Consider the following 26,317-nt stretch of genomic DNA (forward strand, 5'->3'; position numbering starts at 1 on the left):
CCATTGCTAAATGGTCCTGGATATTCATGAGTACAGTTTCCTCTGCCACTTGCAGTTGTCCATCTATACGTCCATCTATAGGCTGGGTTCACACTACGTATATTTCAGTCAGTATTGTGGTCCTCATATTGCAACCAAAACCAGGAGTGGATTAAAAACACAGAAAGGATCTGTTCACACAATGTTGAAATTGAGTGGATGGCCGCCATTTAATGGCAAATATTTGGTGTTATTTTAAAACAACGGGTGTTGTATTGAAATGATGGCAGTTATTTACTGTTATATGGCGGCCATCCACTCAATTTCAACATTGTGTGAACAGATCCTTTATGTGTTTTTAATCCACTCCTGGTTTTGGTTGCAATATGAGGACCACAATACTGACTGAAATATACGTAGTGTGAACCCAGCCATACTGTGTATATATACTGTGTACAGGCAGACAGCTGTCAACTAGCAGTGGGAGGATGGTTGGAGTGACGTGACACAAAGCCCATTCCCCTACATATTAGGAGAACGGCTGAACAGAATCATGTAAGTAATACATCTATAGATTCAGCATTTGTGTCACTAGTTTATGCTACCTTCATTTAACCCTTAGGGGACACAGCCAGTTTTCATTTTTGCGTTTTCGTTTTTCCCTCCTCGTGTATATAAGGCCATAGCGCCTGCATTTTTCCACCTAGAGACCCAAATGAGCCCTTATTTTTTGCGCAACTAATTGTACTTTGCTAAGGCAGATGTAATTTTTGCCTAAAATGTGCCGGGAAACCAGAAAAAAATTATATGTGTGGTGAAATTGAAAAAAAAAAACGCATTTCTTTTATTTGGGGGAAATGTGTTTTTACGCCATTCGCCCTGGGGTAAAACTGACTTGTTATGCATGTTCCTCAAGTCGTTACGATTAAAACGATATGTAACATGTATAACTTATATTGTATCTGATGGCCTGTATAAAATTCAAACCGTTGTTAACCAATATACGTTCCTTAAAATCGCTCCATTCCCGGGCTTATAGCGCTTTTATCCTTTGGTCTATGGGTCTGTGTGAGGTGTCATTTTTTGCGCCATGATGTGATCTTTCTATCGGTACCTTGATTGCGCATATATGACTTTTTGATCGCTTTTTATTACAATTATTCTGGATTTGATGCGACCAAAAATGCGCAATTTTGCACTTTGGGATTTTTTTGTGCTGACGCCGTTTACCGTGTGAGATCAGGAATGTGATTAATTAATAGTTCGGGCGATTACGCACGCGGCGATAGCAAACATGTTTGTTTATTAATTTATTTATTTATTTTTATTTATAAAATGGGGAAAGGGGGGTGATTCAGACTTTTATTAGGGGAGGGGGTTTTGTGTTATTAAAAATACTTTTTTCTTTTACTTTAGACATATACTAGAAGCCCCCCTGGGGGGCTTCTAGTATATGTACTCTGATCTCTCATAGAGATCCATGCAGTATAGTTATACTGCATGAATCCATGAGATCGGTGTTCTATTACTTTTGGCTGCTGCAGCCAAAAGCAATAGAATGCCGAGCCGGGATCAGCGCCATTACGGAGCAGACCCCGGCCCGGTATGGATGCAGGGATCGCCCCCCCGCAATCGCGCCGCAGGGGGGCGATCCCCCCACTAGACCACCAGGCATGTATAACCGCAAGTATTTAGAAGCAGCTGTCAACTTTGACAGCTGCTTCTAAGTACTTAATTAGCGGGCACGGCGATCGGACCGTGCCCGCTAATAGCCGCGAGCCCGGGCTACACGCGGCACCCGGGATCGCGGCAGTTCAGAGGGTGGTCGCCGCGCGACCCCCCTCTGAACTCCCATAGCGGCACGAGGACGTTAAATAACGTCCTGGTGCAGCTATGGGTTAAAGAGTCACTGTCGTTAATTTTTTTTTTTGCAGAAATCAATAGTCCAGGCGGTTTTAAGAAACTTTGTAGTTGGGTTTATTAGGCAAATATGCCATTATCTGCATTTTAAAAGACTTTTCCCAGGTCCCCCCTCCTCTCCTTTCTGTCATCCACTGCTCAGAATCAGGAAATCTCAATCAGACGGGTTGTGTCTGTGCTATGGAGAGGGGAGGGGGGAGGAGATACGAGTGAGATTAGTCGGCAGCAGAGAGCAGAGAACAAAGGATTCCACAACAGGGATGTAGAGGTCAGAGAGGTCAGTGATGACATCAGAGAAGAGAGCCTGGTGATGTAGTTTTAAATTAACTCCTTGTTGTCCTGTTTTGGAGCCTCATCTTCTCTCTTCCATAGACAACAATAAAGACAGGAGGGAGAGCTTCAAATTGCTTTTTTTTTTAGATAAAAATGCAATTTTCGGCTACTAAACCCTATTACAAAGTTTCTTAAAATCGCCTGTACTATTGATTTCTCAAAAAAAAAATAAAAAAAAATTAATGACAGTGACACTTTAAATAAACACTGTCATTAAAAACAACTCTGCATATACTGACACATACATTAATACCTAGTATATTTGTATTTCACTTATATATATATATTATATATAAATATTTTTTTTTTCTGAAAGAAATTCAAAGTTATAACATTGGCTACTAGGTGCCACAATGTTGAGCTCTGCTTCTTGTTGTCAAGGAATGAACATCAATCATTTATAGCAATTTAGATGATGATTATGAAGAGAGGGATGGAGATTTAAAACTCTTCTCCTATGCTGTCAATCACAGGGCAGGGAGGGAGGGAGCAACAGATATCAGAGAGAGAGACAGGCAAAATATTCCTAAAACTTATGCAATTTTACCACAAAATGTGCAATTTTAAACTAAATTTGCGGTAAAAATTATGCAAAAAGAATGTAATTTTTTAACCTGAATTTGCGGTAAAAAAAATACACAATTTTAGCTGGAATTGTGCCATTTGCTGTAAAATTTCATAATACATCGATTTTGACAGATTTGCAGCAAATTTGTGTAAAAAAAATGACAAAGCTATTCTTCAAAATAACTATAAATGTACTCATACTGTAAAATTATGAAATTAAATTATAGATGTTACAATGATTTAAACAAAATATAAAATTGGTGTACCATTGTCTGGCTCTTTGATGTCTGTAGCTCTCTCCCTGCACTGTGCTTGACAGCATAGGAGCAGAGCTTTCAATTCTCCTCCCTCTCTTTCTAATCACTGTCTAAACTGCTATAAATTATTGACATTCAATCATGGTACTGATAGAAAGAACAGATCATGGCGCAAAAAATGACACCTCACAAAGCCCCATAAATCAAAGGATAAAAGCGTTAAGAGGATGGTAATAGAGCAATTTTAAACAGTTATTTTTTTTTCAATGGTTTTAATTTTTTAAAAGCTGTCAGATAAAATAAAAGTTATATAAATTACATAACGTTGTAATTAAGGAACATACACTCACCGGCCACTTTATTAGGTACACCTGTCCAACTGCACATTACCACTTAATTTCTAATCAGCCAATCACATGGCGGCAACTCAGTGCATTTAGGCATGTAGACATGGTCAAGACAATCTCCTGCAGTTCAAACCGAGCATCAGTATGGGGAAGAAAAGTGATTTGAGTGCCTTTGAACGTGGCATGGTTGTTGGTGCCAGAAGGGCTGGTCTGAGTATTTCAGAAACTGCTGATCTACTGGGATTTTCACGCACAACCATCGCTAGGGTTTACAGAGAATGGTCCGAAAAAGAAAAAACATCCAGTGAGCGGCAGTTCTGTGGGCGGAAATGCCTTGTTGATGCCAGAGGTAAGAGGAGAATGGGCAGACTGGTTTGAGCTGATAGAAAGGCAACAGTGACTCAAATAGCCAACCGTTACAACCAAGGTAGGTAGAAGAGCATCTCTGAACGCACAGTACGTCGAACTTTGAGGCACATGGGCTACAGCAGCAGAAGACCACACCGGATGCCACTCCTTTCAGCTAAGAACAGGAAACTGAGGCTACAATTTGCACAAGCTCATCGAAATTGGACAGTAGAAGATTGGAAAAACGTTGACTGGTCTGATGAGTCTCGATTTCTGCTGCGACATTCGGATGGTAGGGTCAGAATTTGGCGTCAACAACATGAAAGCATGGATCCATCCTGCCTTGTATCAACGGTTCAGGCTGGTGGTGGTGGTGTCATGGTGTGGGGAATATTTTCTTGGCACTCTTTGGGCCCCTTGGTACCTATTGAGCATCGTTGCAACGCCACAGAATACCTGAGTATTGTTGCTGACCATGTCCATCCCTTTATGACCACAATGTACCCAACATCTGATGGCTACTTTCAGCAGGATAATGCGCCATGTCATAAAGCTAGAATCATCTCAGACTGGTTTCTTGAACATGACAATGAGTTCACTGTACTCAAATGGCCTCCACAGTCACCAGATCTCAATCCAATAGAGCATCTTTGGGATGTGGTGGAACGGGAGATTCGCATCATGGATGTGCAGCCGACAAATCTGCGGCAACTGTGTGATGCCATCATGTCAATATGGACCAAAATCTCTGAGGAATGCTTCCAGCACCTTGTTGTATCTATGCCACGAAGAATTGAGGCAGTTCTGAAGGCAAAAGGGGGTCCAACCCGTTACTAGCATGGTGTACCTAATAAAGTGGCCGGTGAGTGTATATAACGCGTCAGTTTTACTATAGAATGAATGGCGTAAACACGAAATCCCCCAAAATGAAAACAAATTCCTTTTTTTTTTTCAATTTCACTGCACAAATATTTTTTTTTGGCTTCACAGCATTCTTTATGGAAAAATTAAGTCTGCTATTGCAAAGTACAAAGTCAGTTTTTTCCACATCACCTTCTAAGAGCCATAGCACTTTTATTTTTTAACCTACAGGGCTGTTTTGGGTCTAAACTTTGGTGTTTCTAGTTTTAATTGGTATCATATTTGTGAAGATGGAATGTTTTGATCGCTTGTTGCATATTTTTTTCTTATATATACGCCATTCACGCCATTCACTCTCCAGGAACACTATTTTTTTTTGGATCGTACAATTGCGCATGCTACAATATATAATATGTTTATTTTTAGGTGTTTTATATATAAAATGGGAAAGGGGGATGATTTTAATTTTTATTTAGTTTTTTAAAACTTTAATTTTACACTTTTTAGGTCCCCCTAGGGGGATATTATATTATTTTATTACATTACATACACTGGTAAATGCTATGCCACAGCATGCTCAAAAATCACCGATCACCGAGCTGACTGCACAGAGGAAGGTAAGAGACCTCCAGCAGTCAGATAAAAGGATCATGGCCCCTGCAGTAACACTACATAGGTCCTGATTGGTCAGTCCTCACTCTCTACAAAGCAACTTCAGCTTCTGAGCTTGCTTTATAGAGCCTTCGGACTCGTACCTCATGGGCCCTTATTGACAGGCTCCCATGACATACTGTTACATCATAGGGCCTTAAAACAGCATAAACCTAGTTACAAATTTACTTTTAGGCTATGTTCACACTGCGTATATTTCCGGCCGTAGTGTGAACCGCGAATATACGGCAGTAGTTTTGAGCTTGCTGCGTACAATACAAAGCATACACTTACGGCTGCACAATGCACACTAAGTATGAATCTACGCACGGATTGGATACGTTGGCGTGAAAAATGAACAAGACCTTAAAGGGATTTTATGGCAAATACATTATGGCTGAATATGCCCCCCAGTGCAATATAACATGCCCCCCAGTGCAATAGAACAATAAAAGCTGACATACATACCTCCCCCTGTTGCTGCCACTGTCAAATCTTCTATTTCTGATGACATTTCAATCTCACACACACTGCCTGCTTACCTCCATGAGCTGAGCAGGACAAGAAATGTCAACAGACGAAGAAATAAACTTACTATAGTGGGTTCAAGAAGATATGACAGTGGCTCTGGTGGAGGAGCAGGGGAGGTAAGAATGTCAGCTTTAATTGCTTTAGTGAAAAGGGGGGCATTTTCACCAATATTACATTAAATCCAGAAATATGTTTAAAGAGAACCTCGGTCCATTTTCCCTGTCGGTCTGGTGTTCCGACATATTTACTAAAGGTATGCGACACATTTTTTCAAAAAACCCGACAAACCCATAATTTTTGCCCAAAAACCTGCCAAGTGCATGTGTCGTTGGACTGTCCTTTAAAACCTGCCACAACCGACAGATGTGCTAATCAAACCGTCACTTTTTTAAAAAGCCATTTTTGGTGTAGTGGGATGGTTGGGTTTTATTTTATTTTTTTTCCTGTGAAAAACCTTTCAGATTTACTAAGGGCGTGCCCCACATGAATGAATTTGACATGAAAACCCAGATACAACTGACAGCATAATAGCTTAAAATTGAGAGATCGTTTAGTAAGTCAGCCCCATGATGCACTGAAATTGCACATCTCTGGAAATATTTCAGTTGCATCTGATGCATTTTATGTTCTGGGAAGCACCAGTGGGACTCAAAATGTTCACTATACCCCTAAATAAATTTCTTGAGGGGTGTACATTAGAAAATAGGGTCACCTCTCAGGGGTCTTTGCTGTACTGGTACCTCAAGGGCTGTGCCTATACGACATGATGGCCTAAAACCAGTCCAGCCGAATCTGCACTAAAAATGCTTAAACAGCAGTGTATGGTCACATATGGAGTACAGTCATACTCAGGAGAAAATGAGCAATAAAGTTTGGTGTACATATACCCCTATGTTCCTTTTTTAAAAAGTTGCCACAGAATGTAAACACTTTCCTCAAATGATATTGGGGTCCCTAAAACAGATGCTTGTCCTTTTTTGTGCCCAAACAGCAGTATATGGTCAAATATGAGGTATTGCCGTACCCAGGTAACACATTTTGAGGTGCACATAGCCTTACGTTCCTTTTGAAAATTAGTAATTTGGAGCATATTATTTGAAAACATTTACATTTTTATTTTTGCAGCATAATGCCAGGTACATTCCTCAAATGTTTGTTGGGTCTAAATGCTCACTACACATTTAACATTATATATATATATATATATATATATATATATATATATATATATATATATACACATACACATGGATTACCATGGAGACATTTGGGAGCTCGGACCTCGGTGCGAGACCGCCGATCATGAACTGAGTACCGACCCTCACGCCATCGGAACCCGTTACAAGCTGTCATGATTTGACAGCGCCATTTGATGGGTTAAACTACCCATTACCAGTTACAGGGGAAGATCAGCTGTCATACTGACAGCTGATCCCCCGTGATGCCGCAATTCAGCACAGTAGAGCCTTCTGAAACAACTGCCATAAAAAGGTGTATGTATCAGAATAGAGCCCATTAGTGACCGCAGTGAAAAGGCGTACTGGTTGTCACTAACGGGTTAATAATGAAAAATGTACGTAACAAGCAGGTAGCATACTCACTTCCAAACTAACCGAAAATCGATGTGTATTGAGCAACTGGAAAAAGGTATAGCACTGTACTGATTACTGTGCAAAAGTTTAAGGCAGATGTAACAAAGAGATTCAGTCTATGTTCATGTGCCGTATAAACGACATCCGTTCTGCATGAATGGGCATTGTTTAATGCTACCTACGGCGGAAATTAATGAACATGATCATTGATTGCGGATGTAGGCTCTAAGTTAGTATTCTGCAACAGAACAAGGGCCCTAAATATACAGAAAATGTCATTAAGAATTACCTAAAGTGTAAAGAACAAGGAGTCATAAAAGTAATGATATGGCCTCCACAGAGCCCTGATCTCAACATCATTAAGTTTGTCTCGGATTACATGAAGGATTTGCTCAAACCTACATCCATGGAAGATCTGTGGTTTGTTCTCAGACATGTTTGGAACAACCTCTGTCGGGTTACTTCAATAACAATGTGCAAGTACTGTTCCTAGAAAAATGTATGCTGTTTTGGGAAAGGATGGATATACCAAATATTGATCTGATTCATATTTCTCTTCTGGGAAGCAAGGATATTGAAAGCAGCTCTCACACCACATTTTCAGTGTAGCTTTCCCTTAAAGTCTGTTTGGGTTTTGTTTCCACAACATTGTCTGTTTATAAAATGTTTATTTTTTTTTTCAAATGACGTCCATCATTTTGCTGTTTGGCTGCCTGTCAGTGCAATAACGGTTGTTGGTGCAGTATTCTAGTTTAGGTGGACTGATTGATCTTTGGGTGCGTCTTTAATTGAAAAGTCCATTGGCTTTTATATTGAAGACAGTGAAAGGGCGGTGAAAAAAAGAACAACTGTGTGTGAACGACTTAAATATAATGTCTGTTGTTTATCCATAAATAATTGTCATGAACATTATTTTGATGTCTGTGCAGACAATGCCCATTATTTACTACAATGTGTGCATTGGACGTCCTTCATTCTATTGACTTTAATGCATTCCACTGAGGTCAATTAAAATGAGGCAATTATGGACATATTTTTTGAAACGAAAAAGTGGATGCCTTTTCACTTTTTTTTTTAACTTAGTGTGAACATGGCCATAGAGTTACTGATGCTCATAAGTAGAGATTACATTTCCAGTCATGTTTTAAGACACATATTTCTAGTGAAACATTGACTTTAGGGTAAAGCTACTGTTCCTTGACAAAGTGGTCTGAGATCTGCTTTGCATATACTTTCTTCCCAAAATTACAAGTGGAGCATAAAGGACGTGTAAATTTCCATGTTTTTATAATATTTTTCTCAAGGAGAAGCTTAACCCCATTGAATCTTCTTCTATAAATGCAGTTTGCATTTTGTTAAATGATTAAAGACTATTAGCACTTCTATTTTAGAATACTTACTAAGTAGCATTTTACCCCATATTTTTTCATAAAACTTTTGTACATAACTATAATATTCTCAGGTAAAACCAGGATTGGTAACACAACAGTGAAAAAGTACAATGGAAAGATTTGTACCCTTTTCTGTGTTTTGTGTTCTGTGGTCTAGCTACATTAGGTTAACTTCAGCAAGATATATATATATATCAATGTGATTTTGTCTATTCATTGGGCACAGCTAATTACCTGATTCTGTAGCAATCTGATGCATATGCATCTAGACAACAGCACAACACAAACATAACAGAAGTTCAAAATCCACAGCATGCAGAACAGTCATGCATTAGGTATACGCTTATTAGTACACACGTGGACTCGTATAATGAAGTCATCCAGGATGGCGCTGAAAAGCTAGGGATCTGTGGAAGGTTAAGTGTCAAGCTTGGAACTTTTGGAAGTGGTACACTAGGAAGACTGTTGGTGATGCTTCTGTAAAAGAGAATTAACGGATACAAACTAAGGAAACACATTAAATTCTTCAGTATCTACAAATGCTTAGGAGTCAAACCAATTAAAAAATATATTATTTTGTATTCTTCAAGTAACTGCCAACCTTCAGCACTTGTGATCAACAGGTTCCACTTTAGCACATACTCAAACAATTCTCATTGTCAAGGTAGAGAGGCTTCAATGTAGAAGAGCATCATGTAAAAGAGGGGGGCTGTTACTAAAACAAAGTCACGAAAGGGGAATACTGTGCATGAGATTTACAGTAATATCAAAGTTTGCTTTAGGCTATGTTCTCAGTATGGGAATGGGCTGGCATTTCATGGCAAACGGCATCCTTCTATTGACAATGATTGGTGCATTTAATGATCATAATTATTATTTGCTACCCTAATTATCAGATGCCTTTTCCAGCTAAAATCCTGTAGTGGGAACATAGCCAAAATAGGCTTTACTTTCTGTAAGCCGACATAGACAGGAAGAACTGTGAGAAAGTGTTCACTAGAACTGTGCTTTTTTAAAAAAAAAAAAAAAATAAAACAAAGGCATTTTGCTGACCTTTTTTGGGTAGTTTGCCTAGGAGTATGCATATTGTAACTGGCATAAATGTATGGACCCCAAGATTCCTATTATTCAGATATTTTTTACATATGGTAAAGGCCTGCAAAGAAAATACAACTTTCTGTGTAGAGAATGCAAATGTGAAAACATCATTAGAGGTAGGCAGGCATTTTTGTAAATGATTAACTCTACCAGAAGTTAATTTTTAAGCTTTTTTTCTGCAATTATTCCATAATTCCTGTAAAAAGGGGTCCTGGGTTCGACATCTGCAAAGAGTTTGCGTGGGTTTCTTCCCACATCCAAAACATTCAGATAGGCAAATTTACATTGTGAACCCTAATGGGGACAGGGACCAAAATTGACAAACTATGTAACGTTATTATTATTATTTTACTGCGATTATGCAAATGACAATTTCATTTTTACTGCAATTATACAAATAGCATAATGCCATTTTTTTGCTGGGATACCAAAAAAATCTCTGAAAAACACTGTAAAAAAAAAAACAACCAAAGTGAAGATGGAGACTGCACTTCAAAAGAATTCACACTTTTTAATCACACCAGTGCAATGTTTCGGCTCTATGTGTAGCCTTTCTCAAGCAAGAAAGGCTACACATAGAGCTGAAACATTGCACTGGTGTGATTAGTGTTGCACTTGTGTTATTAAAAAGTGTAAATTCTTTGGAAGTGCAGTCTCCATCTTCTCTTTGGATATTATATATGAACCTGGATCCTGGATACTGTTTTTTCTTGTGCTGCTGAAAACTTTTTTTTGGATTGGTAAAAAAAACAACACAGTAAAACCTGTGTTAAGACACCGTTCAGTAATAACATATCAATCTCCTCCCCCACAGGTACAAACAGGCCCTGACATAATTATATTTCCAGGATTAAGAAACTATAAAAGTTCCTCTTTATTCACATAAAGAGGGACATTTATCAAGACTGGCGTAATGATACGCCAGTCTAATATAAATCCCCACCCCCTTTTTTCCAGCTGGATTAAAAGAGAAGTCCGGCGAAAATTTTTACAGTATTGTATTGCCCCCAAATAGTTATACAAATCAGGAATATACAGTTATTGCGGGAAATGCACATAAAGTGCTTTTTTTTCCTGCACTTACTACTGCATCAAGGCTTCACTTCCTGGATAATATGGTGATGTCACGACCCGACTCCCAGAGCTGTGCGGGCTGTGGCTGCTAGAGAGGATGATGGCAGAGGGATGCTCAGTGTCCCTCTAGTGCCCAGTGTCCCCCTGCCATCATCCTCTCCAGCAGCCAGTGGAGAGTCGGGTTGTGACATCACCATTTTATCCAGGAAGTGAAGCCTTGATGCAGTAGTAAGTGCAGGGAAAAAAAACAAATTATAAACATTTCCAGTAATAAGTGTACATTGGTGATTTGTATAGCTTTTGGGGGGCAATACAATACTTTAATTCAAATTTTCACCAGACTTCTCCTTTAACTGAGAGACACACATTTCTTAGTACAGCTAGCCAACCCAGTGCCCACATAGCTTTGGAGCAGATGTAGATTTTTGCCTGGTTTATGCCCATTTTCGGAAATAAACTGTGATTAGGCACGGAAGAAAGCCACACCTTTTACCTGCCTTGCAGCACCACGGTGCTCTTAAGGCAAGCAGGGGTTCCGTTCAGCATACGCCAGGGAGAGGGCAAGAATCTGCAACTGCATACACCAGGTGTGCGACCTTAATAAATCTCACCCAAAACGTTCCACATACAACGCATTTCAAAGCCGGTCCGACTTGTTTGTCATGTACACATAAACTAGTATATGATTAAATAGAATGTAACAGGAAGTGACATTAGAAATAGCTTTTTCACATAAAAATAAAATATTTAATCAATGACATTAAAAAGTATAGAAAAGTATATAAACAATATTATTTCACATCAAAAGGTATTCTCAAGGGTTTCATTAAGATCCTCCGACACTGTGTACATAGTATGAAAATCCCAAAAGATTCTCTATTAGTCTCTGATAACGATTTGGAATGTATTCTGGAATTGTTTCCAATATTGTCAATATCAATCCCTTTGGGTTACTATTATGTTCCAGGGAAAAATGGTTAGTTATGAATTGGGCCGTCCCTATATTGTAAATTACAACGACATTCTAGTAAATATACTGCAAACATAGAAGAACAATTATAATTATTTAAGCCTTTAATAAGTGTTCCCTTATAACATTAGACATAAACTCATGACCACGAAAGATCCAGCTGCAACAGTTAAATCCTGTAATAAAATTATACCTCAATAGAGATTGATCATCCTTTTTCTTATTTTTTTCTTTATTTGCATTTCTATTTTCACCATCGCTCACATTTAAAATTTTACTTTTATTAAGACTTTCATTAAGACAATGTTATTTAGGGTAGCCCTTAAACTTCAAACCATTATATATCTATTATAAGGGAAGAAACCGTTTGCTACATTTTTACCCATTGGTTCTTGCACTGTTAATCAGTGCTTATACAGTAGTACTTCAACATTACGGCCCTCTTTGACTCTGCCTCTCTCTTATCTATACCATGTTGATCTTCCCACAGGAGAAACTGAATCCCTCATACCTGACTGTGTGGAAATCTGATATTTGGCTCTCCCTCTTTGCAGCATAGACCTCAAGAGTGTTTACCTTTACACACTCCTCTTCCATCTCCTCTCGTTTACAGGAGGCGGGTTACAAGGTTCTTTCTAGATGGTACTGGGTCCCTACCCGCCTTCATAGAATATTCCCAGAGGTTTTGTGATGTGCTGGGGGAACTGCAATGACAAAGCCTCCTTTGCTTCTTTTCTGGAGCTGTCCAAAATTAGCTTCTTTCTGGAAGGAGGTATGGCATATTGCCTCCACCTTCACAGATTTCCTTTTACTCTTTACTCCGGCTTTCTTCCTTGCACATCTCCGAAATTTCTGTTAAGACCTACGGCCACTCCGTCCTTAGACACCTAGTCAACGCTGCAAGAGCCTGCATACCGGCCAAGTGTTGCAGTCTAGACCCTTCTCAGATCTCAGAGGAAAGTTGAGGACATTAGGCACATGGAAGACCTCTTTCCCCCCTCTGTTATCTCCTCTTTAACAGCTTTTTCCTTTGCTAGCACTGACGAAGTGGGCCGATGGCCCTGGTTTTCTACATTATGATTGTTATTGGTATCATCTTTTTTGCTAGAATGTTTTGCCCTATTAACTGTTATTATTTGCAACTTTGCAAGTGCTGTTTGTAATATCTTTATTTGGTAAATTTAATAAACTTCAGAATTAAAAAAAGAAATCCCACCCAAATAATATAATGAAATTTCATTTCTCATACAAAATGCATTGTTACATAAAACGTAAAGAAAACAAAAACAAACTAACAACCTAAGATATAAAATTATACCACTGTAAATATTTGAAAAGAACTGTGCCAGAATTGCTGTATTTTGTCAATCTGCCTCAAAAGAAACAACCTAAAAAGATCAAAGTTAAAAAGGTAAAAATGAGCTTATAATTAGTCACACAAAAAATAAGAAAGCTATGGATGTTGGAATGTGGAGACAGTTTTCGCAGATTTTTTCCAGGAAAAAAGTATACAAATTTAGTATCACTGTAATTGTAGTAGTGATCCAGAGAATATTTTTATGTTTTGTTAACCACATACGAAATGGCGTAAATATTCAGAATGGGACCCCTAACTCTTCCTGATACTTAGGGCAGTGAGTCAGACCAACCTCCAGTGGATAGAGGATATGTTTATGGGCTGGCATACCCTTTAAATGGAAGGTGCAAAAGCTTCGACTGGAAGGGGATAGGTTAAGGTTTAGGAACAGCAGCTGTGGACGAAACATGGCAGCAGATAATGTCCCAGTGCATGTATAAGCAAGGGTTAACCTAGAAACACTGTACTGTGCTTGCCAAGGGGGCAGAAAGGGAGTGTGGATGTGTGTAGAGAGGCTGTGGCCTTTGAATGAGTCACATTTATCATGTTTCCTAATGCAGTCAATCACTTTTGCTCACTTGTGGTGGCAGCAAGGTGAGGGGTAAAATTTATCATTTGCTCCCCTGTCTGCAGGTAACTTTTAGGACAGTCTGGATAACCACTTTACAGTTAAAATTAAATTTATGAGATGAAACCTGCATATTATAGATTTTAAGGTATGCCAGAATTGCTGTTTTGGTCATCGTGCCTCCAAAAAAGTACAGTAAAAATTATCAAAGGACTGCATGTACCACGAGAATGGTACCAGTTCTCCTTGTATGACCCATGTGACCAATGGCGGATTATAATGTGGGCGGTTTGGGCGGCTGCCCGGGGCCCGAGGCTCCGGGGGGGCCCATGCCACGCCGCCCACATTATAATGCTGCTGCGGCCAGGCCCCCCCTCGCCACTGCAGGCTCTTGTGACCGCAAGCATTGTTTTGGTTGCGGTCACAAGAGTCCTGCTCTTACTGTCCCCCAGCTGTTGTGCAGCTGCAGGAGGTCTCCCGTCCTATCTCCCAGCAGCGCGCGCATCACAGAGCTCCCCGTGCGCTTATGGCTGTGACTTCCGGCGCACGGGGAGCTCTCTGATGCGCGCGCTGCCGGGGGATAGGACGGGACACCTCCGGCAGCTGCGCAACAGCCGGGGCACAGACGGAGCCTGCAGGACAGGAGAGGATCGACGGGGGAACGGGTTGTAAGGTGAGTTTATTTTTTTATTTTTTTTAAATCGGCCATCTATAAGAGGGGGGGAAGAGGGGGACCATCTATAAGAGGGTGGGGAAGAGGGGGACCATCTATAAGAGGGGGGGGAGAGGGGGGCCATCTATAAGAGGGGGGGGGGAAGAGGGGGGCCATCTATAAGAGGGGGGGAAGAGGGGGGCCATCTATAAGAGGGGGGAAAAGAGGGGGACCATCTATAAGAGGGGGGAAAGAGGGGGACCATCTATAAGAGGGGGGGGGAGAGGGGGACCATCTATAAGAGGGGGGGAAAGAGTGGGACCATCTATAAGAGGGGGGAAAGAGTGGGACCATCTATAAGAGGGGGGGAGGGGGGGAGAGGGGGACCATCAATAAGGGTATAAGGGGGGAAGAGGGGGACCATCTATAAGGGGGAAGAGGGGGACCATCTATAAGAGGGGGGGAGAGGGGGACCATCTATAAGAGGGGGGAAAGAGTGGGACCATCTATAAGAGGGGGGAAAGAGTGGGACCATCTATAAGAGGGGGGAGAGGGGGAACATCAATAAGGGTATAAGGGGGGGAAGAGGGGGACCATCTATAAGGGGGGGAAGAGGGGGACCATTTATAAGGCGGGAAGAGGGAGACCATCTATAAGGGGGGAAGAGGGGGACCATCTCCTATAGGATTAGCACCCTCCTCTCCTGACATCCTCTGTGCTGCTCGGACCTCTCCTATAGATCAGCACCCTCCTCTCCTGACATCCTCTGTGCTGCTGGGACCTCTCCTACAGGATTAGCACCCTCCTCTCCTGACATCCTCTGTGCTGCTGGGACCTCTCCTATAGGATTAGCACCCTCCTCTCCTGACATCCTCTGTGCTGCTGTGACCTCCCCTATAAGATCAGCACCCTCCTCTCCTGAAACCAGGTGCAGTATGTTTATTGGGGGCAGTGGAGGTGGGGTGGACAATGCTTACTGGGAGCAGCAAGGGACCAAACATTATGTTTATTGGGGCCAGCAGGGAGGGGAGGCAGGCAGTGTTTATTGGGGACAGCGTGTGTGGGGGGGGAGGTGCCGGAGTATAATGTAGGCGGATTGACTGGGGGGGGCAGGTTGGGTGGACAGCCCGGGGCCCAGGGTACATTTAATCCGCCACTGCATGTGACCCAAATTAGCAGGAAGCACCTGTGCATATATGGTAAGTACCTCCTCTTTCTCCCATTCTACCTGTCAGTGCAATGGTGAGTAGTAACACCTTGTTCACACTTGTGTTGCTACATGGCCACTTTCTACGCCGCTGGTGCCTGCAGAGTGTGGGGGGCCCAGTGGGTTTGGTCCTGTGACTATGTGGAAAAAACCCCAAGCGAAACTATTGCATTGCAGGAAAGAAATGTCTTCTAACATAAAAGCAGTAATTGTTCCAAACAATGTTATGTTTATTAATTTCCTTTTGTTGTAATAGGATATATAGATTATAATTCAGAGATCATTCAGCATGACAAAATAGCAACAGGGGACAAAAAAAAATACTGTGCACACAACTTACCAGAATATATGAGAAAATGACCTATTGTTTAAATCAACTTTTAATGTTTTATTATTTTAATTTCACATTTTACTATCTAATAGTAATAATCTGGAAATCTTGCAGTATTCATTCTCAACACTAGGTCTAAAACTAAGCTAAAACGTCCTGTTCTGAATGTGGTAGGAGGAGTCTCATGTAAAGTGATCTGTAAAGAATTACAGTGAAAGGTGACACCAGTAGATAGTCAGCACCAGTATAAGACAATAGCTGCTTCTTGTGGAAAGACCGCTTCAAAGGTCTCAGGGTATGCTTAGTAATGTTTCAGTTTCATCTTAAGGAGACAGGTAATGAGGGGAAATGAAGCTTGCTGTAAAGCAGATGACTAAACGCTGTTAAAAACAGCACAGGCAGGATGGCAGCCTCCACAACAACAACAAAAAAAAATCTAATAGAAGAAAAATTACAATGAGAAAATAAAAACAGATTAGAAAAAGGACATGTTTCAGTATCTGCCTCTAGTAATACTAAATACTCAAAATGTACTTAAACATTGTATTCCTCACAACAAAAAACATTAGGCTGGGTCCACACTGTGTTTCTGGGTCTGTTTTGCTGTATACAAATATATGGCCAACCACCCCGTATATATTGCAATACATTTTTCTGTATAATGTAAGTCAATGGAAAACAGATCTGAGAGCACGGCATACAGTGATATCCATTTTTGGCATCTGTTTAATGTAAAAGTTTTTATCATTTTCAACAGTATAAAATGTGTATGTTAAATGCACACAAAAATGCAGTGTGAACCCACATATATTATAATAGAGAGAAATAAAATAGTATTATGGTATTTTTTTACGTAGTACTTCAAGCTATGCAAGTTTGTATTTGAAGCATATTGACAGCCCACATACACACACACACCAGCACTTTACAGAAAAACACTTCCACCGAAAGTACAAAACCACCAAACTTACTTTACTGGTTGCCAAGTTTCTTGTTCAAATCCTTTGTGAATAGACTGTGCAATTGAAGACTCCATAAGGTCAATGTAACGGATAACAAGAGGCACAAAACTCTCCTGAACGTGCTTGTGAAATTTTCCATTGCATAACAGGGCTTTTTGGAAATAAAGATGAATTTGTAAGATATTAGTGCACAAACTTATAATATAACTTAAGGCTGACTTTCTAGATGACAATTACAATTTGTATTGTATAGCTGGGCAATTGGTACTATGCAAGACCTGGTAAAACTCTTCTGGCAGAGATATATAAAATATATGAATAATAAAGGTGGTAGCTGATCACAGTTATTTCCCTAAATGTATAGCTGAAAATATTTCATAAAGTATAATTTCAATTAAAGGAACACTGTAAATTAAAACCTAATTGTAACATTTTGTTGTGACTTCCTCTAAATGGAGGCAGCATGGTAAGTCAGTGGTTCATACTGTTGCCTTGCAGAGCTGGGTTTTTGGACAAGGATAACATCTGCAAGTAGTCTGTACGGTCTCCATGTGTTTGTGTGGGTTTACTCCCACACTCTAAAGCATACATGAGCTTCACCTTTTATTTTGTAAATATGTACAAAAATGTACAGAAATATGGTGCTACCTCTAATATTCTGAATGTAGTTAATAACACTGAAGGAGGCATTACCAGTGCTTTTTAACTCTGCATAGCTGAATGGCATTGGTTCTACCAATAAAGCAACATGTAATATGTTCTGTATTAAAAACATATATAGAATCTGTTAAAAAATGATGCTCTACTCGCAGCACTGTTATAAAAATAACCTATTCCAATAACCTTCTTTAGTTAGAAAGGAATAAAAAAACAGCCAGTAAATACATATAAAACCTGAATTTGCTGTGAGCAGATGTCAGAGACCTCCTACACAAAACACAATAAATTATTTTTGCTTTATTATAAATGCCCTGCAAGGACCATAAAGCTGAATTTACCCCCATTTAGTATGGTAGCAAAAACAATTACTTTGTCCACTGTAGACAGATGCCTAGAGCAGCTCCGTCATTATGAACTTGGTTCACCACCTTATCCTTCTGTTCCCAAGTAGTTGGCAATACAGCTGTTAATAAAACTTAGAAAATAAAATAGAACTACCATATCTATAAGCAGATTTATAAGCAATTTGAATGCTACAATGTCGATCAGTACAGCCTCTCTCTCTTTGAAAAAAAAAAAAAAGTTAACATACAATTTTGGGAGCACTGAAATACAGTAAAGGGCATGAGGGCCCTAAAGCAGATAATGTTGGTTAAAAAAAAAAAAGGATTCAGTCTTTTATTACCTTATGGACAGACATTTTTTAAATACCCAAGGAAAACAATGTATTTTAGATCTTAGTTAGTTAGTTTAGTCACCACCAGCAGGGGCTACATGAGCTGAATGTATATCTTTAGATAATCCCCATCTAGGTGATGCATTTTCTGATGCATCACTGTACATCATTTTACATGAAAGCATGCCTACATTTATTCTGCTCTCATCCAAAGTGGTTGGGATCATTGCTGTAATTCAGTGCTTCAATAAGATATAACCGGATAATACGCAGTTGTCAGGTCTACAATTTTTTTAACATCTGTAGATTAACCTAATATGTAAAAAGGTGATTTAAGCTCTCAGTTTGAAAGAATTCTGAAAACTAATCTGTGATAAAGCATGAGAGAGAAGTAAAGCCCAGTGGGATTTCCACCTCCTTATTTCCTAATGAGTTTTTTGATAATGAGAGTTGACTTTGCCAGTCACTCTGCGCTCTATTATGGCTAATTTGACTCCACTTCACTCTCCCCGATAATTATTAACACTAGCCTTTTTATCCTCATGAGGCCTCATTTCAGTTTTTGATTTTACATCCTTTATGAGAGATGAAGTATTTAAGAATAGGATTCATTTAGTGTTACAGTAGAACATTTATGACTTGTTAAAGCAAGACTGTTATATTTATAGGATAAGCTAGGGCATTCTAGATGCGATCTTTAATGTGCTGGCTGTGTGAAAAGGCTGCTAATTAAAGAACAAACACAGTGGTGCATTTCACTAGAGACTCGTCTCTCAGCAGAATGGTCACTTGCCACTTACAAGCTTCTCTATCACATATTAAAAGGTGAATTGTCATAAGAGCCTGTTCTCTCATTCAGTACTACAGGTGGGGTAAAACAGATTTCACATCAAGTATTATGTACTGCATTTCTTGTAGAATAGTAGACAAATTTGTCCTATTGATGCCCCTAGTAAACTAGCTGGGAGGGGTAGATTTAACCCCTTAGTGACCACCAATACACCTTTATATTGTCGCCACTGATGGGCTTTATTCTTAAAGGGGTACTCCAGGCTGGGGTTATTTTTAGGGTATGGCCAGGGAAGGGGTGGAAATAAAGGCCGCCAGTAACTTACCTCCCCGGTTCCAGCGCTGGGTCCCGTATTGTGCTGCCCCATTCTTCCTTCCCGCTGCCTGGTCTGAGCTGTGGCTTGAGACGTGACGTCTCAAGGCAGCTCAGCTATTCAGCGGCCGAGGCGGGACTCCGCTACGACCTCTGAATGGCTGAGCTGTTTTGAGACGTCACGTCTCAAGCCACAGCTCAGACCAGGAAGCGGCAGCGGGATGGAAAACGGGGCAGCGCAATCCGGAACCCAGCGCTGGAATTGGGGAGGTAAGTGACCGGCTGCCTCTATTTCCACCCCTCCCCCGGCCATACCCTAAAAATAACCCCAGCCCGAAGTACCCCTTTAACAATTCAAGTTTTTGAGGTGATGTCGGAATAAGGTGGTGAAGAGCTCCTGCACCAGTATCACGGGAGCTGTCATACTGACAACCGGGCTTCCGCACTAACTGCCAGGGCAACAGAAACCTCCAATACATGCTACATGTTGCTGTCAAAACATGACTGTCATGGAACGGATCAGAGGGTGTCACTAACCCATAAGCATTCCTTTGACAAGATAGTCAGCTGCCTCAGAAAGGTCCCCAGTCCTGCCATGAACAGTTAGTTCCATATATATTTGGACACTGACACTTTTTTAACCTGTAACCTGTTTACTGAAACATATTCAAGTTATAGTTATATAATAGTCATGGACATTGAGTCCAGACTTTTAGCTTTCATTTAAGGGGATCCACATTTAGGCCGGGTTCACACGTGTCTGCACTGTCAATTTTGTGCTGCCGCTATTAAATGAACAGTTTTGAGTGCGGCCGCATGGAGACCTGGCTGGAGTGTAAACTGTGTGTATACACTCCGGCAGGATTCCATAGAAAATAATGTCATTAGATATTTTCAATAAATAGTAGCCGTTTTTGCAAACTGCAGCAACGGCTGTTATTTATTGAAAAAATACATTGTGTGAATGTGGCCAAAAATTGGATGGAGGGTTTAAGAGTTTCAGCTCCTTAACACGTGCCACCCTGTTTTAAAAAAGTAATTGGACAATTGACTTTAGGGCTGTTTCATGGGCAGGCGTGGGCAATTCCTTCCTTGTGCCATTCTCAATTAAGCAGATAAAAGGCCTGGGGTTGATCTGAGGTGGGTGTTTGCATTTGGAAGATTTTGCTGTAAAGAGAAAACATGTAGCTCTCTATGCAAGTGAAACAAGCCATCCTTCAAGCGCCTCTGCACCCACAATCTGCCCCCCCCCCACACACACACTGTTAGATATCTGCTTTTAATCAAAGATCTGTCCTGGGGTCCATTCGCCAGTTGATCCAGTTATTATCTGGGTGGGGGGGGGGGGAAACGTTTAAACTTGCAGCCCTGTGTCAAATTGGCATGGCCTAGAGTGTCTTTGCCCTAGACCTGCAACGCCTCTCTGTCTCTCCTCCCTGCCCTCTTCATCATTAGGAATGCCCCAGGCAGGATTTATCCTATTCATCACTTGACTAAACACTGCACATGTGCCTGATCATATAAAAATGTACTTTTTGTTTAGTTATTTAATTTGTCCAATTACTTTTGAGCCCCTGAAATGAAGGGATTATGCTTTATGCAATCATTTTGTTTAGCTCCCGGAAAGCTGAAAATCTGAACTTAAACTGAATTGCTTTGTTCAAAACACATTGAGGCAATGTACAGAACAAAAATTTGAAAAAATGTCTCAAATGGTTTATGGACCAAATATTTATAGACCTAACTGTATATGCCTCTATACAGCTGTTCTATCAATATAATAAAACATAATACCCCCCCACTACCCACCTTATTACCCCAAATAATAAAATCACAGTTTATCCAAAAATGAGACGTTATTTTAAAAGGGCTAGGGCTTATTTTCAGAGAAAAAAAGTATGCCCCTACACTGTAGCCCCACTCTATACGGTAGTTTCCATACTGCATGTCCCCTTCTTCAATTTCCCGTACAAAGCATCTTGTTACTACTCCTGCCTCCCCAGCAGCTTGTGTTTAGTAGGTGAGGGCAGAAGATAACAAGTCAGGCACTGATTGGCTCATGTTTAGCCACCTAGTGTCAGGGATCTGGACAGCTGACTAGGGCTTATTTTTGGAGTATGGCTTATATTTCAAGCCTTCTCTAAAAAGACTGCAATATGAAGGTGAGTCTTAAAGAGGATGTACCAAACTGATAGATCGGCGCCGTCATAGGGAAGGCAGTGCCTGGTTCCCGTGTACAACGCCGTTCTATCCAGCGGTACCGGGCCGCGCTGAAGCACAGGAGGTCGGCTGGCCCGCCCCCAGTGGGAAGGAGTTCCCTTCCCTCTATGACGCGGCTCCATTGATTCTAATGGTTCTAATTGATCTAATCGATTCAAATCGGTGTGTAAAATTCAAGAGGATGTGCCTGGTGGGACATCCTCTTTAATGGTGCGTTCACACCTACAGGATCTGCAGCTGATTTTCTGCAGCAGATTTCAGTTAAATAACTGAACACAGCATCAGATTTGATGCTGTGTTCAGTTATTTAACTGAAATCTGCTGCAGAAAATCAGCTGCAGATCCTGTAGGTGTGAACGCACCCTAACTATATATTTTCTGGCAAAAAAAAAAAAAAAAAAACAAGCTCAGCTCCATTAAGAGAAAAATTGGAAAGCTATGGATCTTGGAATGTGGCAGTTTTTCTTTTTTTTTTTTTAAAGAAAAATACTTTCTAATGTGCCAAAATAGTAAAACTTAATACTTAAAAAAACCTGTACATTAACTATAAATTTGGTATTACTGTAATTGTAATGACCAGAGAATATATTTACTATTCTATTTTACCACATATGGAATTCTACAACTTAAATATGCAAAAAAAAAAAATCCCCCAATAAAAGTGAATCAATAAGTTACATGAGCTCCAAAAGGGGGGCATTAAAAAGTAATATATGCCCCATAAAAAAACAATCCTCCATATGGCTATATTAACAAAATATAAAAATAAAAGTTATAGCACTTGAAAAAAACCACCGCTAAAGGGTTAAAGGATATGGAAATATTGTGATTTTATGACCAGAGGGTCAAGATTAGTAATGAGCAAACTCAGTATTTACCAAAGTCCCGGTGGCTGGGAAGATATATGCAGTTCATTAGCATGCAGTTGTTCCTGCCACTGGAAGTTTGTGTATCCATGGATACGACCACACTGGATTGGTTCTGTGCACAAGCCCTACTGGATGAAAATGGGACTCGTGAACAGAACTTACCTGGCATAGTAGCACCCATAGTTACCCAAACTGCCAGTGGTAGGAGCGACTGAACACTGATCAGGTCAGCAACCAGCAAGACAGGTATCCTTTGATGCAATATGGTCGACACCGCGTGAGGGGGAGTGGTACATCCTATTATTTAGAATGTCATGTAGTCACAGATAATACTGCCTTCCTTAATTTTCATGTGAGCAAAGTCATACAGCTTTGATTATTCCTTTACATACCAGCACAGCCATATGTAAATGCCGATATTCTCATCTTATGTTTCCAGAACAATTCACATTACTGTGATCATGACCTACTAAGTAGATGGGTTTTGTATTCAAGACTTTCCTATTTTTGTATTAATTTTATATGGATATAATAGTAAGTACATTTTTGTCTTGGAAACAACTGAAGCGAGTGCCAGTCTGCCCAGCAAGTTTAACTACCATTGTCTGTAAAACATGACAACCACCAGTTAATGTAAACTAGGATAGGCAGTTGTGCCCAATCCATAAGACATATTGCAAAATATCGCTGCAGGCAGAGAACATGGATGACATTATACTGCAGTGATAACATCAATCATCCTACTGAGAGAAGAAGTATTTCCAGCTGTTAAGCAAAGTACACATATTAGAATATACCTGCATAAGGATATCTCCCAAAGATTTGCAATAGGTTGACGTTAGTGGACTAAAAAAAAAAAACTGTATTTTTTTTTTGTGGTAATGGCTCCTCCATAGCTTGTTCAATGAAAAGTAGATTGTTCAGCTATAGGAAATAGGGTGTTGTTAAAGGTCAATGTATCCTTCTTTTTATTTAAGTTATTATGATACTATGGCATTAACCCACACAGGCATCCTCTGTTAAGACAGCAATTATAATAGCATGAGATGACTAATATAATAGGTCCTGTGTGACCTCTGACACTCTTCAATAGAACTTTAACATGGTCATATTGACTATTTTTAACCTTCAATGGAGCAGCATATAATCTGCAATAAAAATGAATTTATTTCTGCGTAAAATACCTACTACCAAAGACATCTATTTATTCTCACTCACAAAATGTTACTATAACAATTACAAATCAACATTTAGAATGTGTTTGCCAATTAGATGACAAATTATTAACCATTAGTTCTAAGGGGGGAAACGTAGTTATTTCCTAGTCATCCAAAAATATATATTTTTTTGTATATATCTCCATACCAATTTTTCCAACTTTGGTCCTGGAGGAATAAAACTAACAAGCAATTTCAGCTGCTGGATAGCTCCGCTGCATGTTGATATTTCTGTGAACAGCTGGCAGCTGCCAAATCGCTCTCCAGCCAGCTTATCACACCCAACCTCCACTTGTAGGAGTATAGAAATCTCTTTTAGCTGTCATCTACAATCTTTATTTGAAGAAAATTCATTCTATCACCTTGTGACACCATGCTTGCCATGAGCCCCCTACTACATACAGCTATCCTTGACCCTGTCATTTGGAGACGTTGTTTTGTGACATACATTTATCATCTCAATAGTAACCAGGGCATAAGTTGAGTCAAGCCCTAATGTGTGTTAGTGGGTAATTTGCTTGCATTAAATGGCAATTTAACATGAAATCAGTTTTAAATGTGTGATTGACAATGGAAGCTAAAAGTAAAGGTAGCAGGTAAAATACTCCTTTACAGTGTATTGATGTGTACAAATAAATACGATCATAACAGATGCCTCCTAACATTTAACCACTACAATATTCTCAATGACAAAAAAACTCAATGTAAGCTCTGGCAAACTCCAGTTAAAGGGAACCAATCACCCAGAAAATCAATGTAAAGACAAGGATATGTGCTGATAGATCATCCAGCACACTTCCCAAATATGCCCCTGTAACCTCTGTGCCCCCCTCAATTAGACAGTAATCTTACTTTGTTCAGGTCACGCGCTGTATGTAAATTTTTGCTAAGTAGTCCTGGTGGGCGTATGTAGTCCTGGTGGGCGTATGTAGTCACGGTCCGGGGGCGTATCTAGTCACGGTCCGGGGGCGTATGTAGTCACGGTCCGGGGCTGTAATCACGCCCAGAGGGGCGTGATTCGGAGGCTTGCGGTCCAGTGACGTCATCCGGCGGCTTGCGTTCCGCGTCGCGGCCGCGCTGACGTGTTCGGGAACCCGCGCATGCGCAGTACGGCGAGAGACGACGCTGACGTACTGCGCATGCGCGGGTTCCCGAACACGTCAGCGCGGCCGCGACGCGGAACGCAAGCCGCCGGATGACGTCACTGGACCGCAAGCCTCCGAATCACGCCCCTCTGGGCGTGATTACAGCCCCGGACCGTGACTACATACGCCCCCGGACCGTGACTAGATACGCCCCCGGACCGTGACTACATACGCCCACCAGGACTACATACGCCCACCAGGACTACTTAGCAAAAATTTACATACAGCGCGTGACCTGAACAAAGTAAGATTACTGTCTAATTGAGGGGGGCACAGAGGTTACAGGGGCATATTTGGGAAGTGTGCTGGGTGATCTATCAGCACATATCCTTGTCTTTACATTGATTTTCTGGGTGATTGGTTCCCTTTAATGGCAAATTGAAAATTCTACCAACTTTCGGAAACATTACAATTTTTGTAAAAAATTGTTATTCACCAAGAAAGAAAAATTCTCCAATATTCGAATACACCTAACGTTTTATAAACAGTGCTTTAACTCCCTATTAAAACTAAGGAACTAAACAAAAGACATTATAAAACTAAGCATTTTATCACTTACAGTCAGTCCTGAGGAAGTTATTCAGCAACTGGAAAAGAGGAAAGCTTTCCCAGGAGTCTTGTGGTTGTGCTTCTAGAGCAGAGTTCATATCAACTGAGAAGAGGGACCAAAAAATCTCAGCATGTTCTGCTATCAGATCTGGCCACCAGGAAAATGCCTGTGTTCAAAAGCAAAAAAGTCATGTCAATAGGAAAGTGGTCCAAGATGTTAAAGGTAGGTGTTTCAATACAATTTTAAATGCTATACAACATTAAGGATTAACCACTTTCCTTATTACACATTCTGGGCCTTAAAGTGAAATTAATTTTTTAGTGTTCCCATGGTCACCTTCCAATTGGTATAACTTTTTTAGTTTTTCCTCGAAACAGCCATATGAGGGCTTATTTTTTGCGGGGTAAGTTGTACTTTTTATCGGTACCAATTTAAAAAAAAACTTTTTTGAGGGGGTAAATTAACAAAATACAGGAATCCTAGCGTTTTATGGTTCGATTTTTTTACAGTATTCACTGTGAAGGATAAATAATAAAATTATTTTATTGTTTAAGTTGTTATGGATGCATACCTAATATGTGTATTTTTATTTTTTTTATGTTTTATTAAGAAAAAGGGAAGGTAAAGGGGAAAGTATTATTTATTTTTGGGGGGAGGGAAGGAGGGATTTTTTTTATTACAATTTTTTTTTAACTTATTTCATGTACCACAAGGGGACTTTTTCATTGATCATTAGATCACTACTGTAATACACTGCACCAGTCCTCTTGATTCAGCCTGTCAGCAATATGCCTCACAGGAAATGTACCCAGCCATACTACAGACTTGGCCAGGTACACAGGCATCCATTTCAGCCCTGGGGGCCTTCAAAAGGCTGCTATA

General features: G+C 40.3%; 1 protein-coding gene and 1 long non-coding RNA gene across 3 annotated transcripts in view; one reads left to right on the forward strand and one right to left on the reverse strand.

The window, feature by feature from the left end:
- The window catches only part of CADPS2 (calcium dependent secretion activator 2), a 424,688-nt gene that overhangs the window by 97,288 nt on the left and 301,083 nt on the right, over positions 1–26,317 (reverse strand). Inside the window, exons 18-20 of one of the 2 annotated variants that reach the window (XM_069976601.1) lie at positions 25,445–25,601; positions 17,006–17,147; positions 9,135–9,254 (exon numbers count right to left, since the gene is read on the reverse strand). In XM_069976601.1, the coding sequence (XP_069832702.1) occupies positions 9,135–9,254; positions 17,006–17,147; positions 25,445–25,601 (419 nt within the window). The remainder of the gene's footprint in view (positions 1–9,134; positions 9,255–17,005; positions 17,148–25,444; positions 25,602–26,317) is intronic. The other variant, XM_069976609.1, reaches the window with a different exon arrangement.
- LOC138796887 (uncharacterized) overlaps positions 1–26,317 on the forward strand; it is a 44,723-nt gene that overhangs the window by 5,197 nt on the left and 13,209 nt on the right. Inside the window, exon 2 of the long non-coding RNA XR_011363836.1 lies at positions 25,447–25,657. This is a non-coding gene — a long non-coding RNA (uncharacterized lncRNA). The remainder of the gene's footprint in view (positions 1–25,446; positions 25,658–26,317) is intronic.

This window comes from Dendropsophus ebraccatus, chromosome 1 (genome assembly GCF_027789765.1).
Source record: "Dendropsophus ebraccatus isolate aDenEbr1 chromosome 1, aDenEbr1.pat, whole genome shotgun sequence".
In the NCBI taxonomy this organism is placed as follows: Eukaryota; Metazoa; Chordata; class Amphibia; order Anura; family Hylidae; genus Dendropsophus; species Dendropsophus ebraccatus.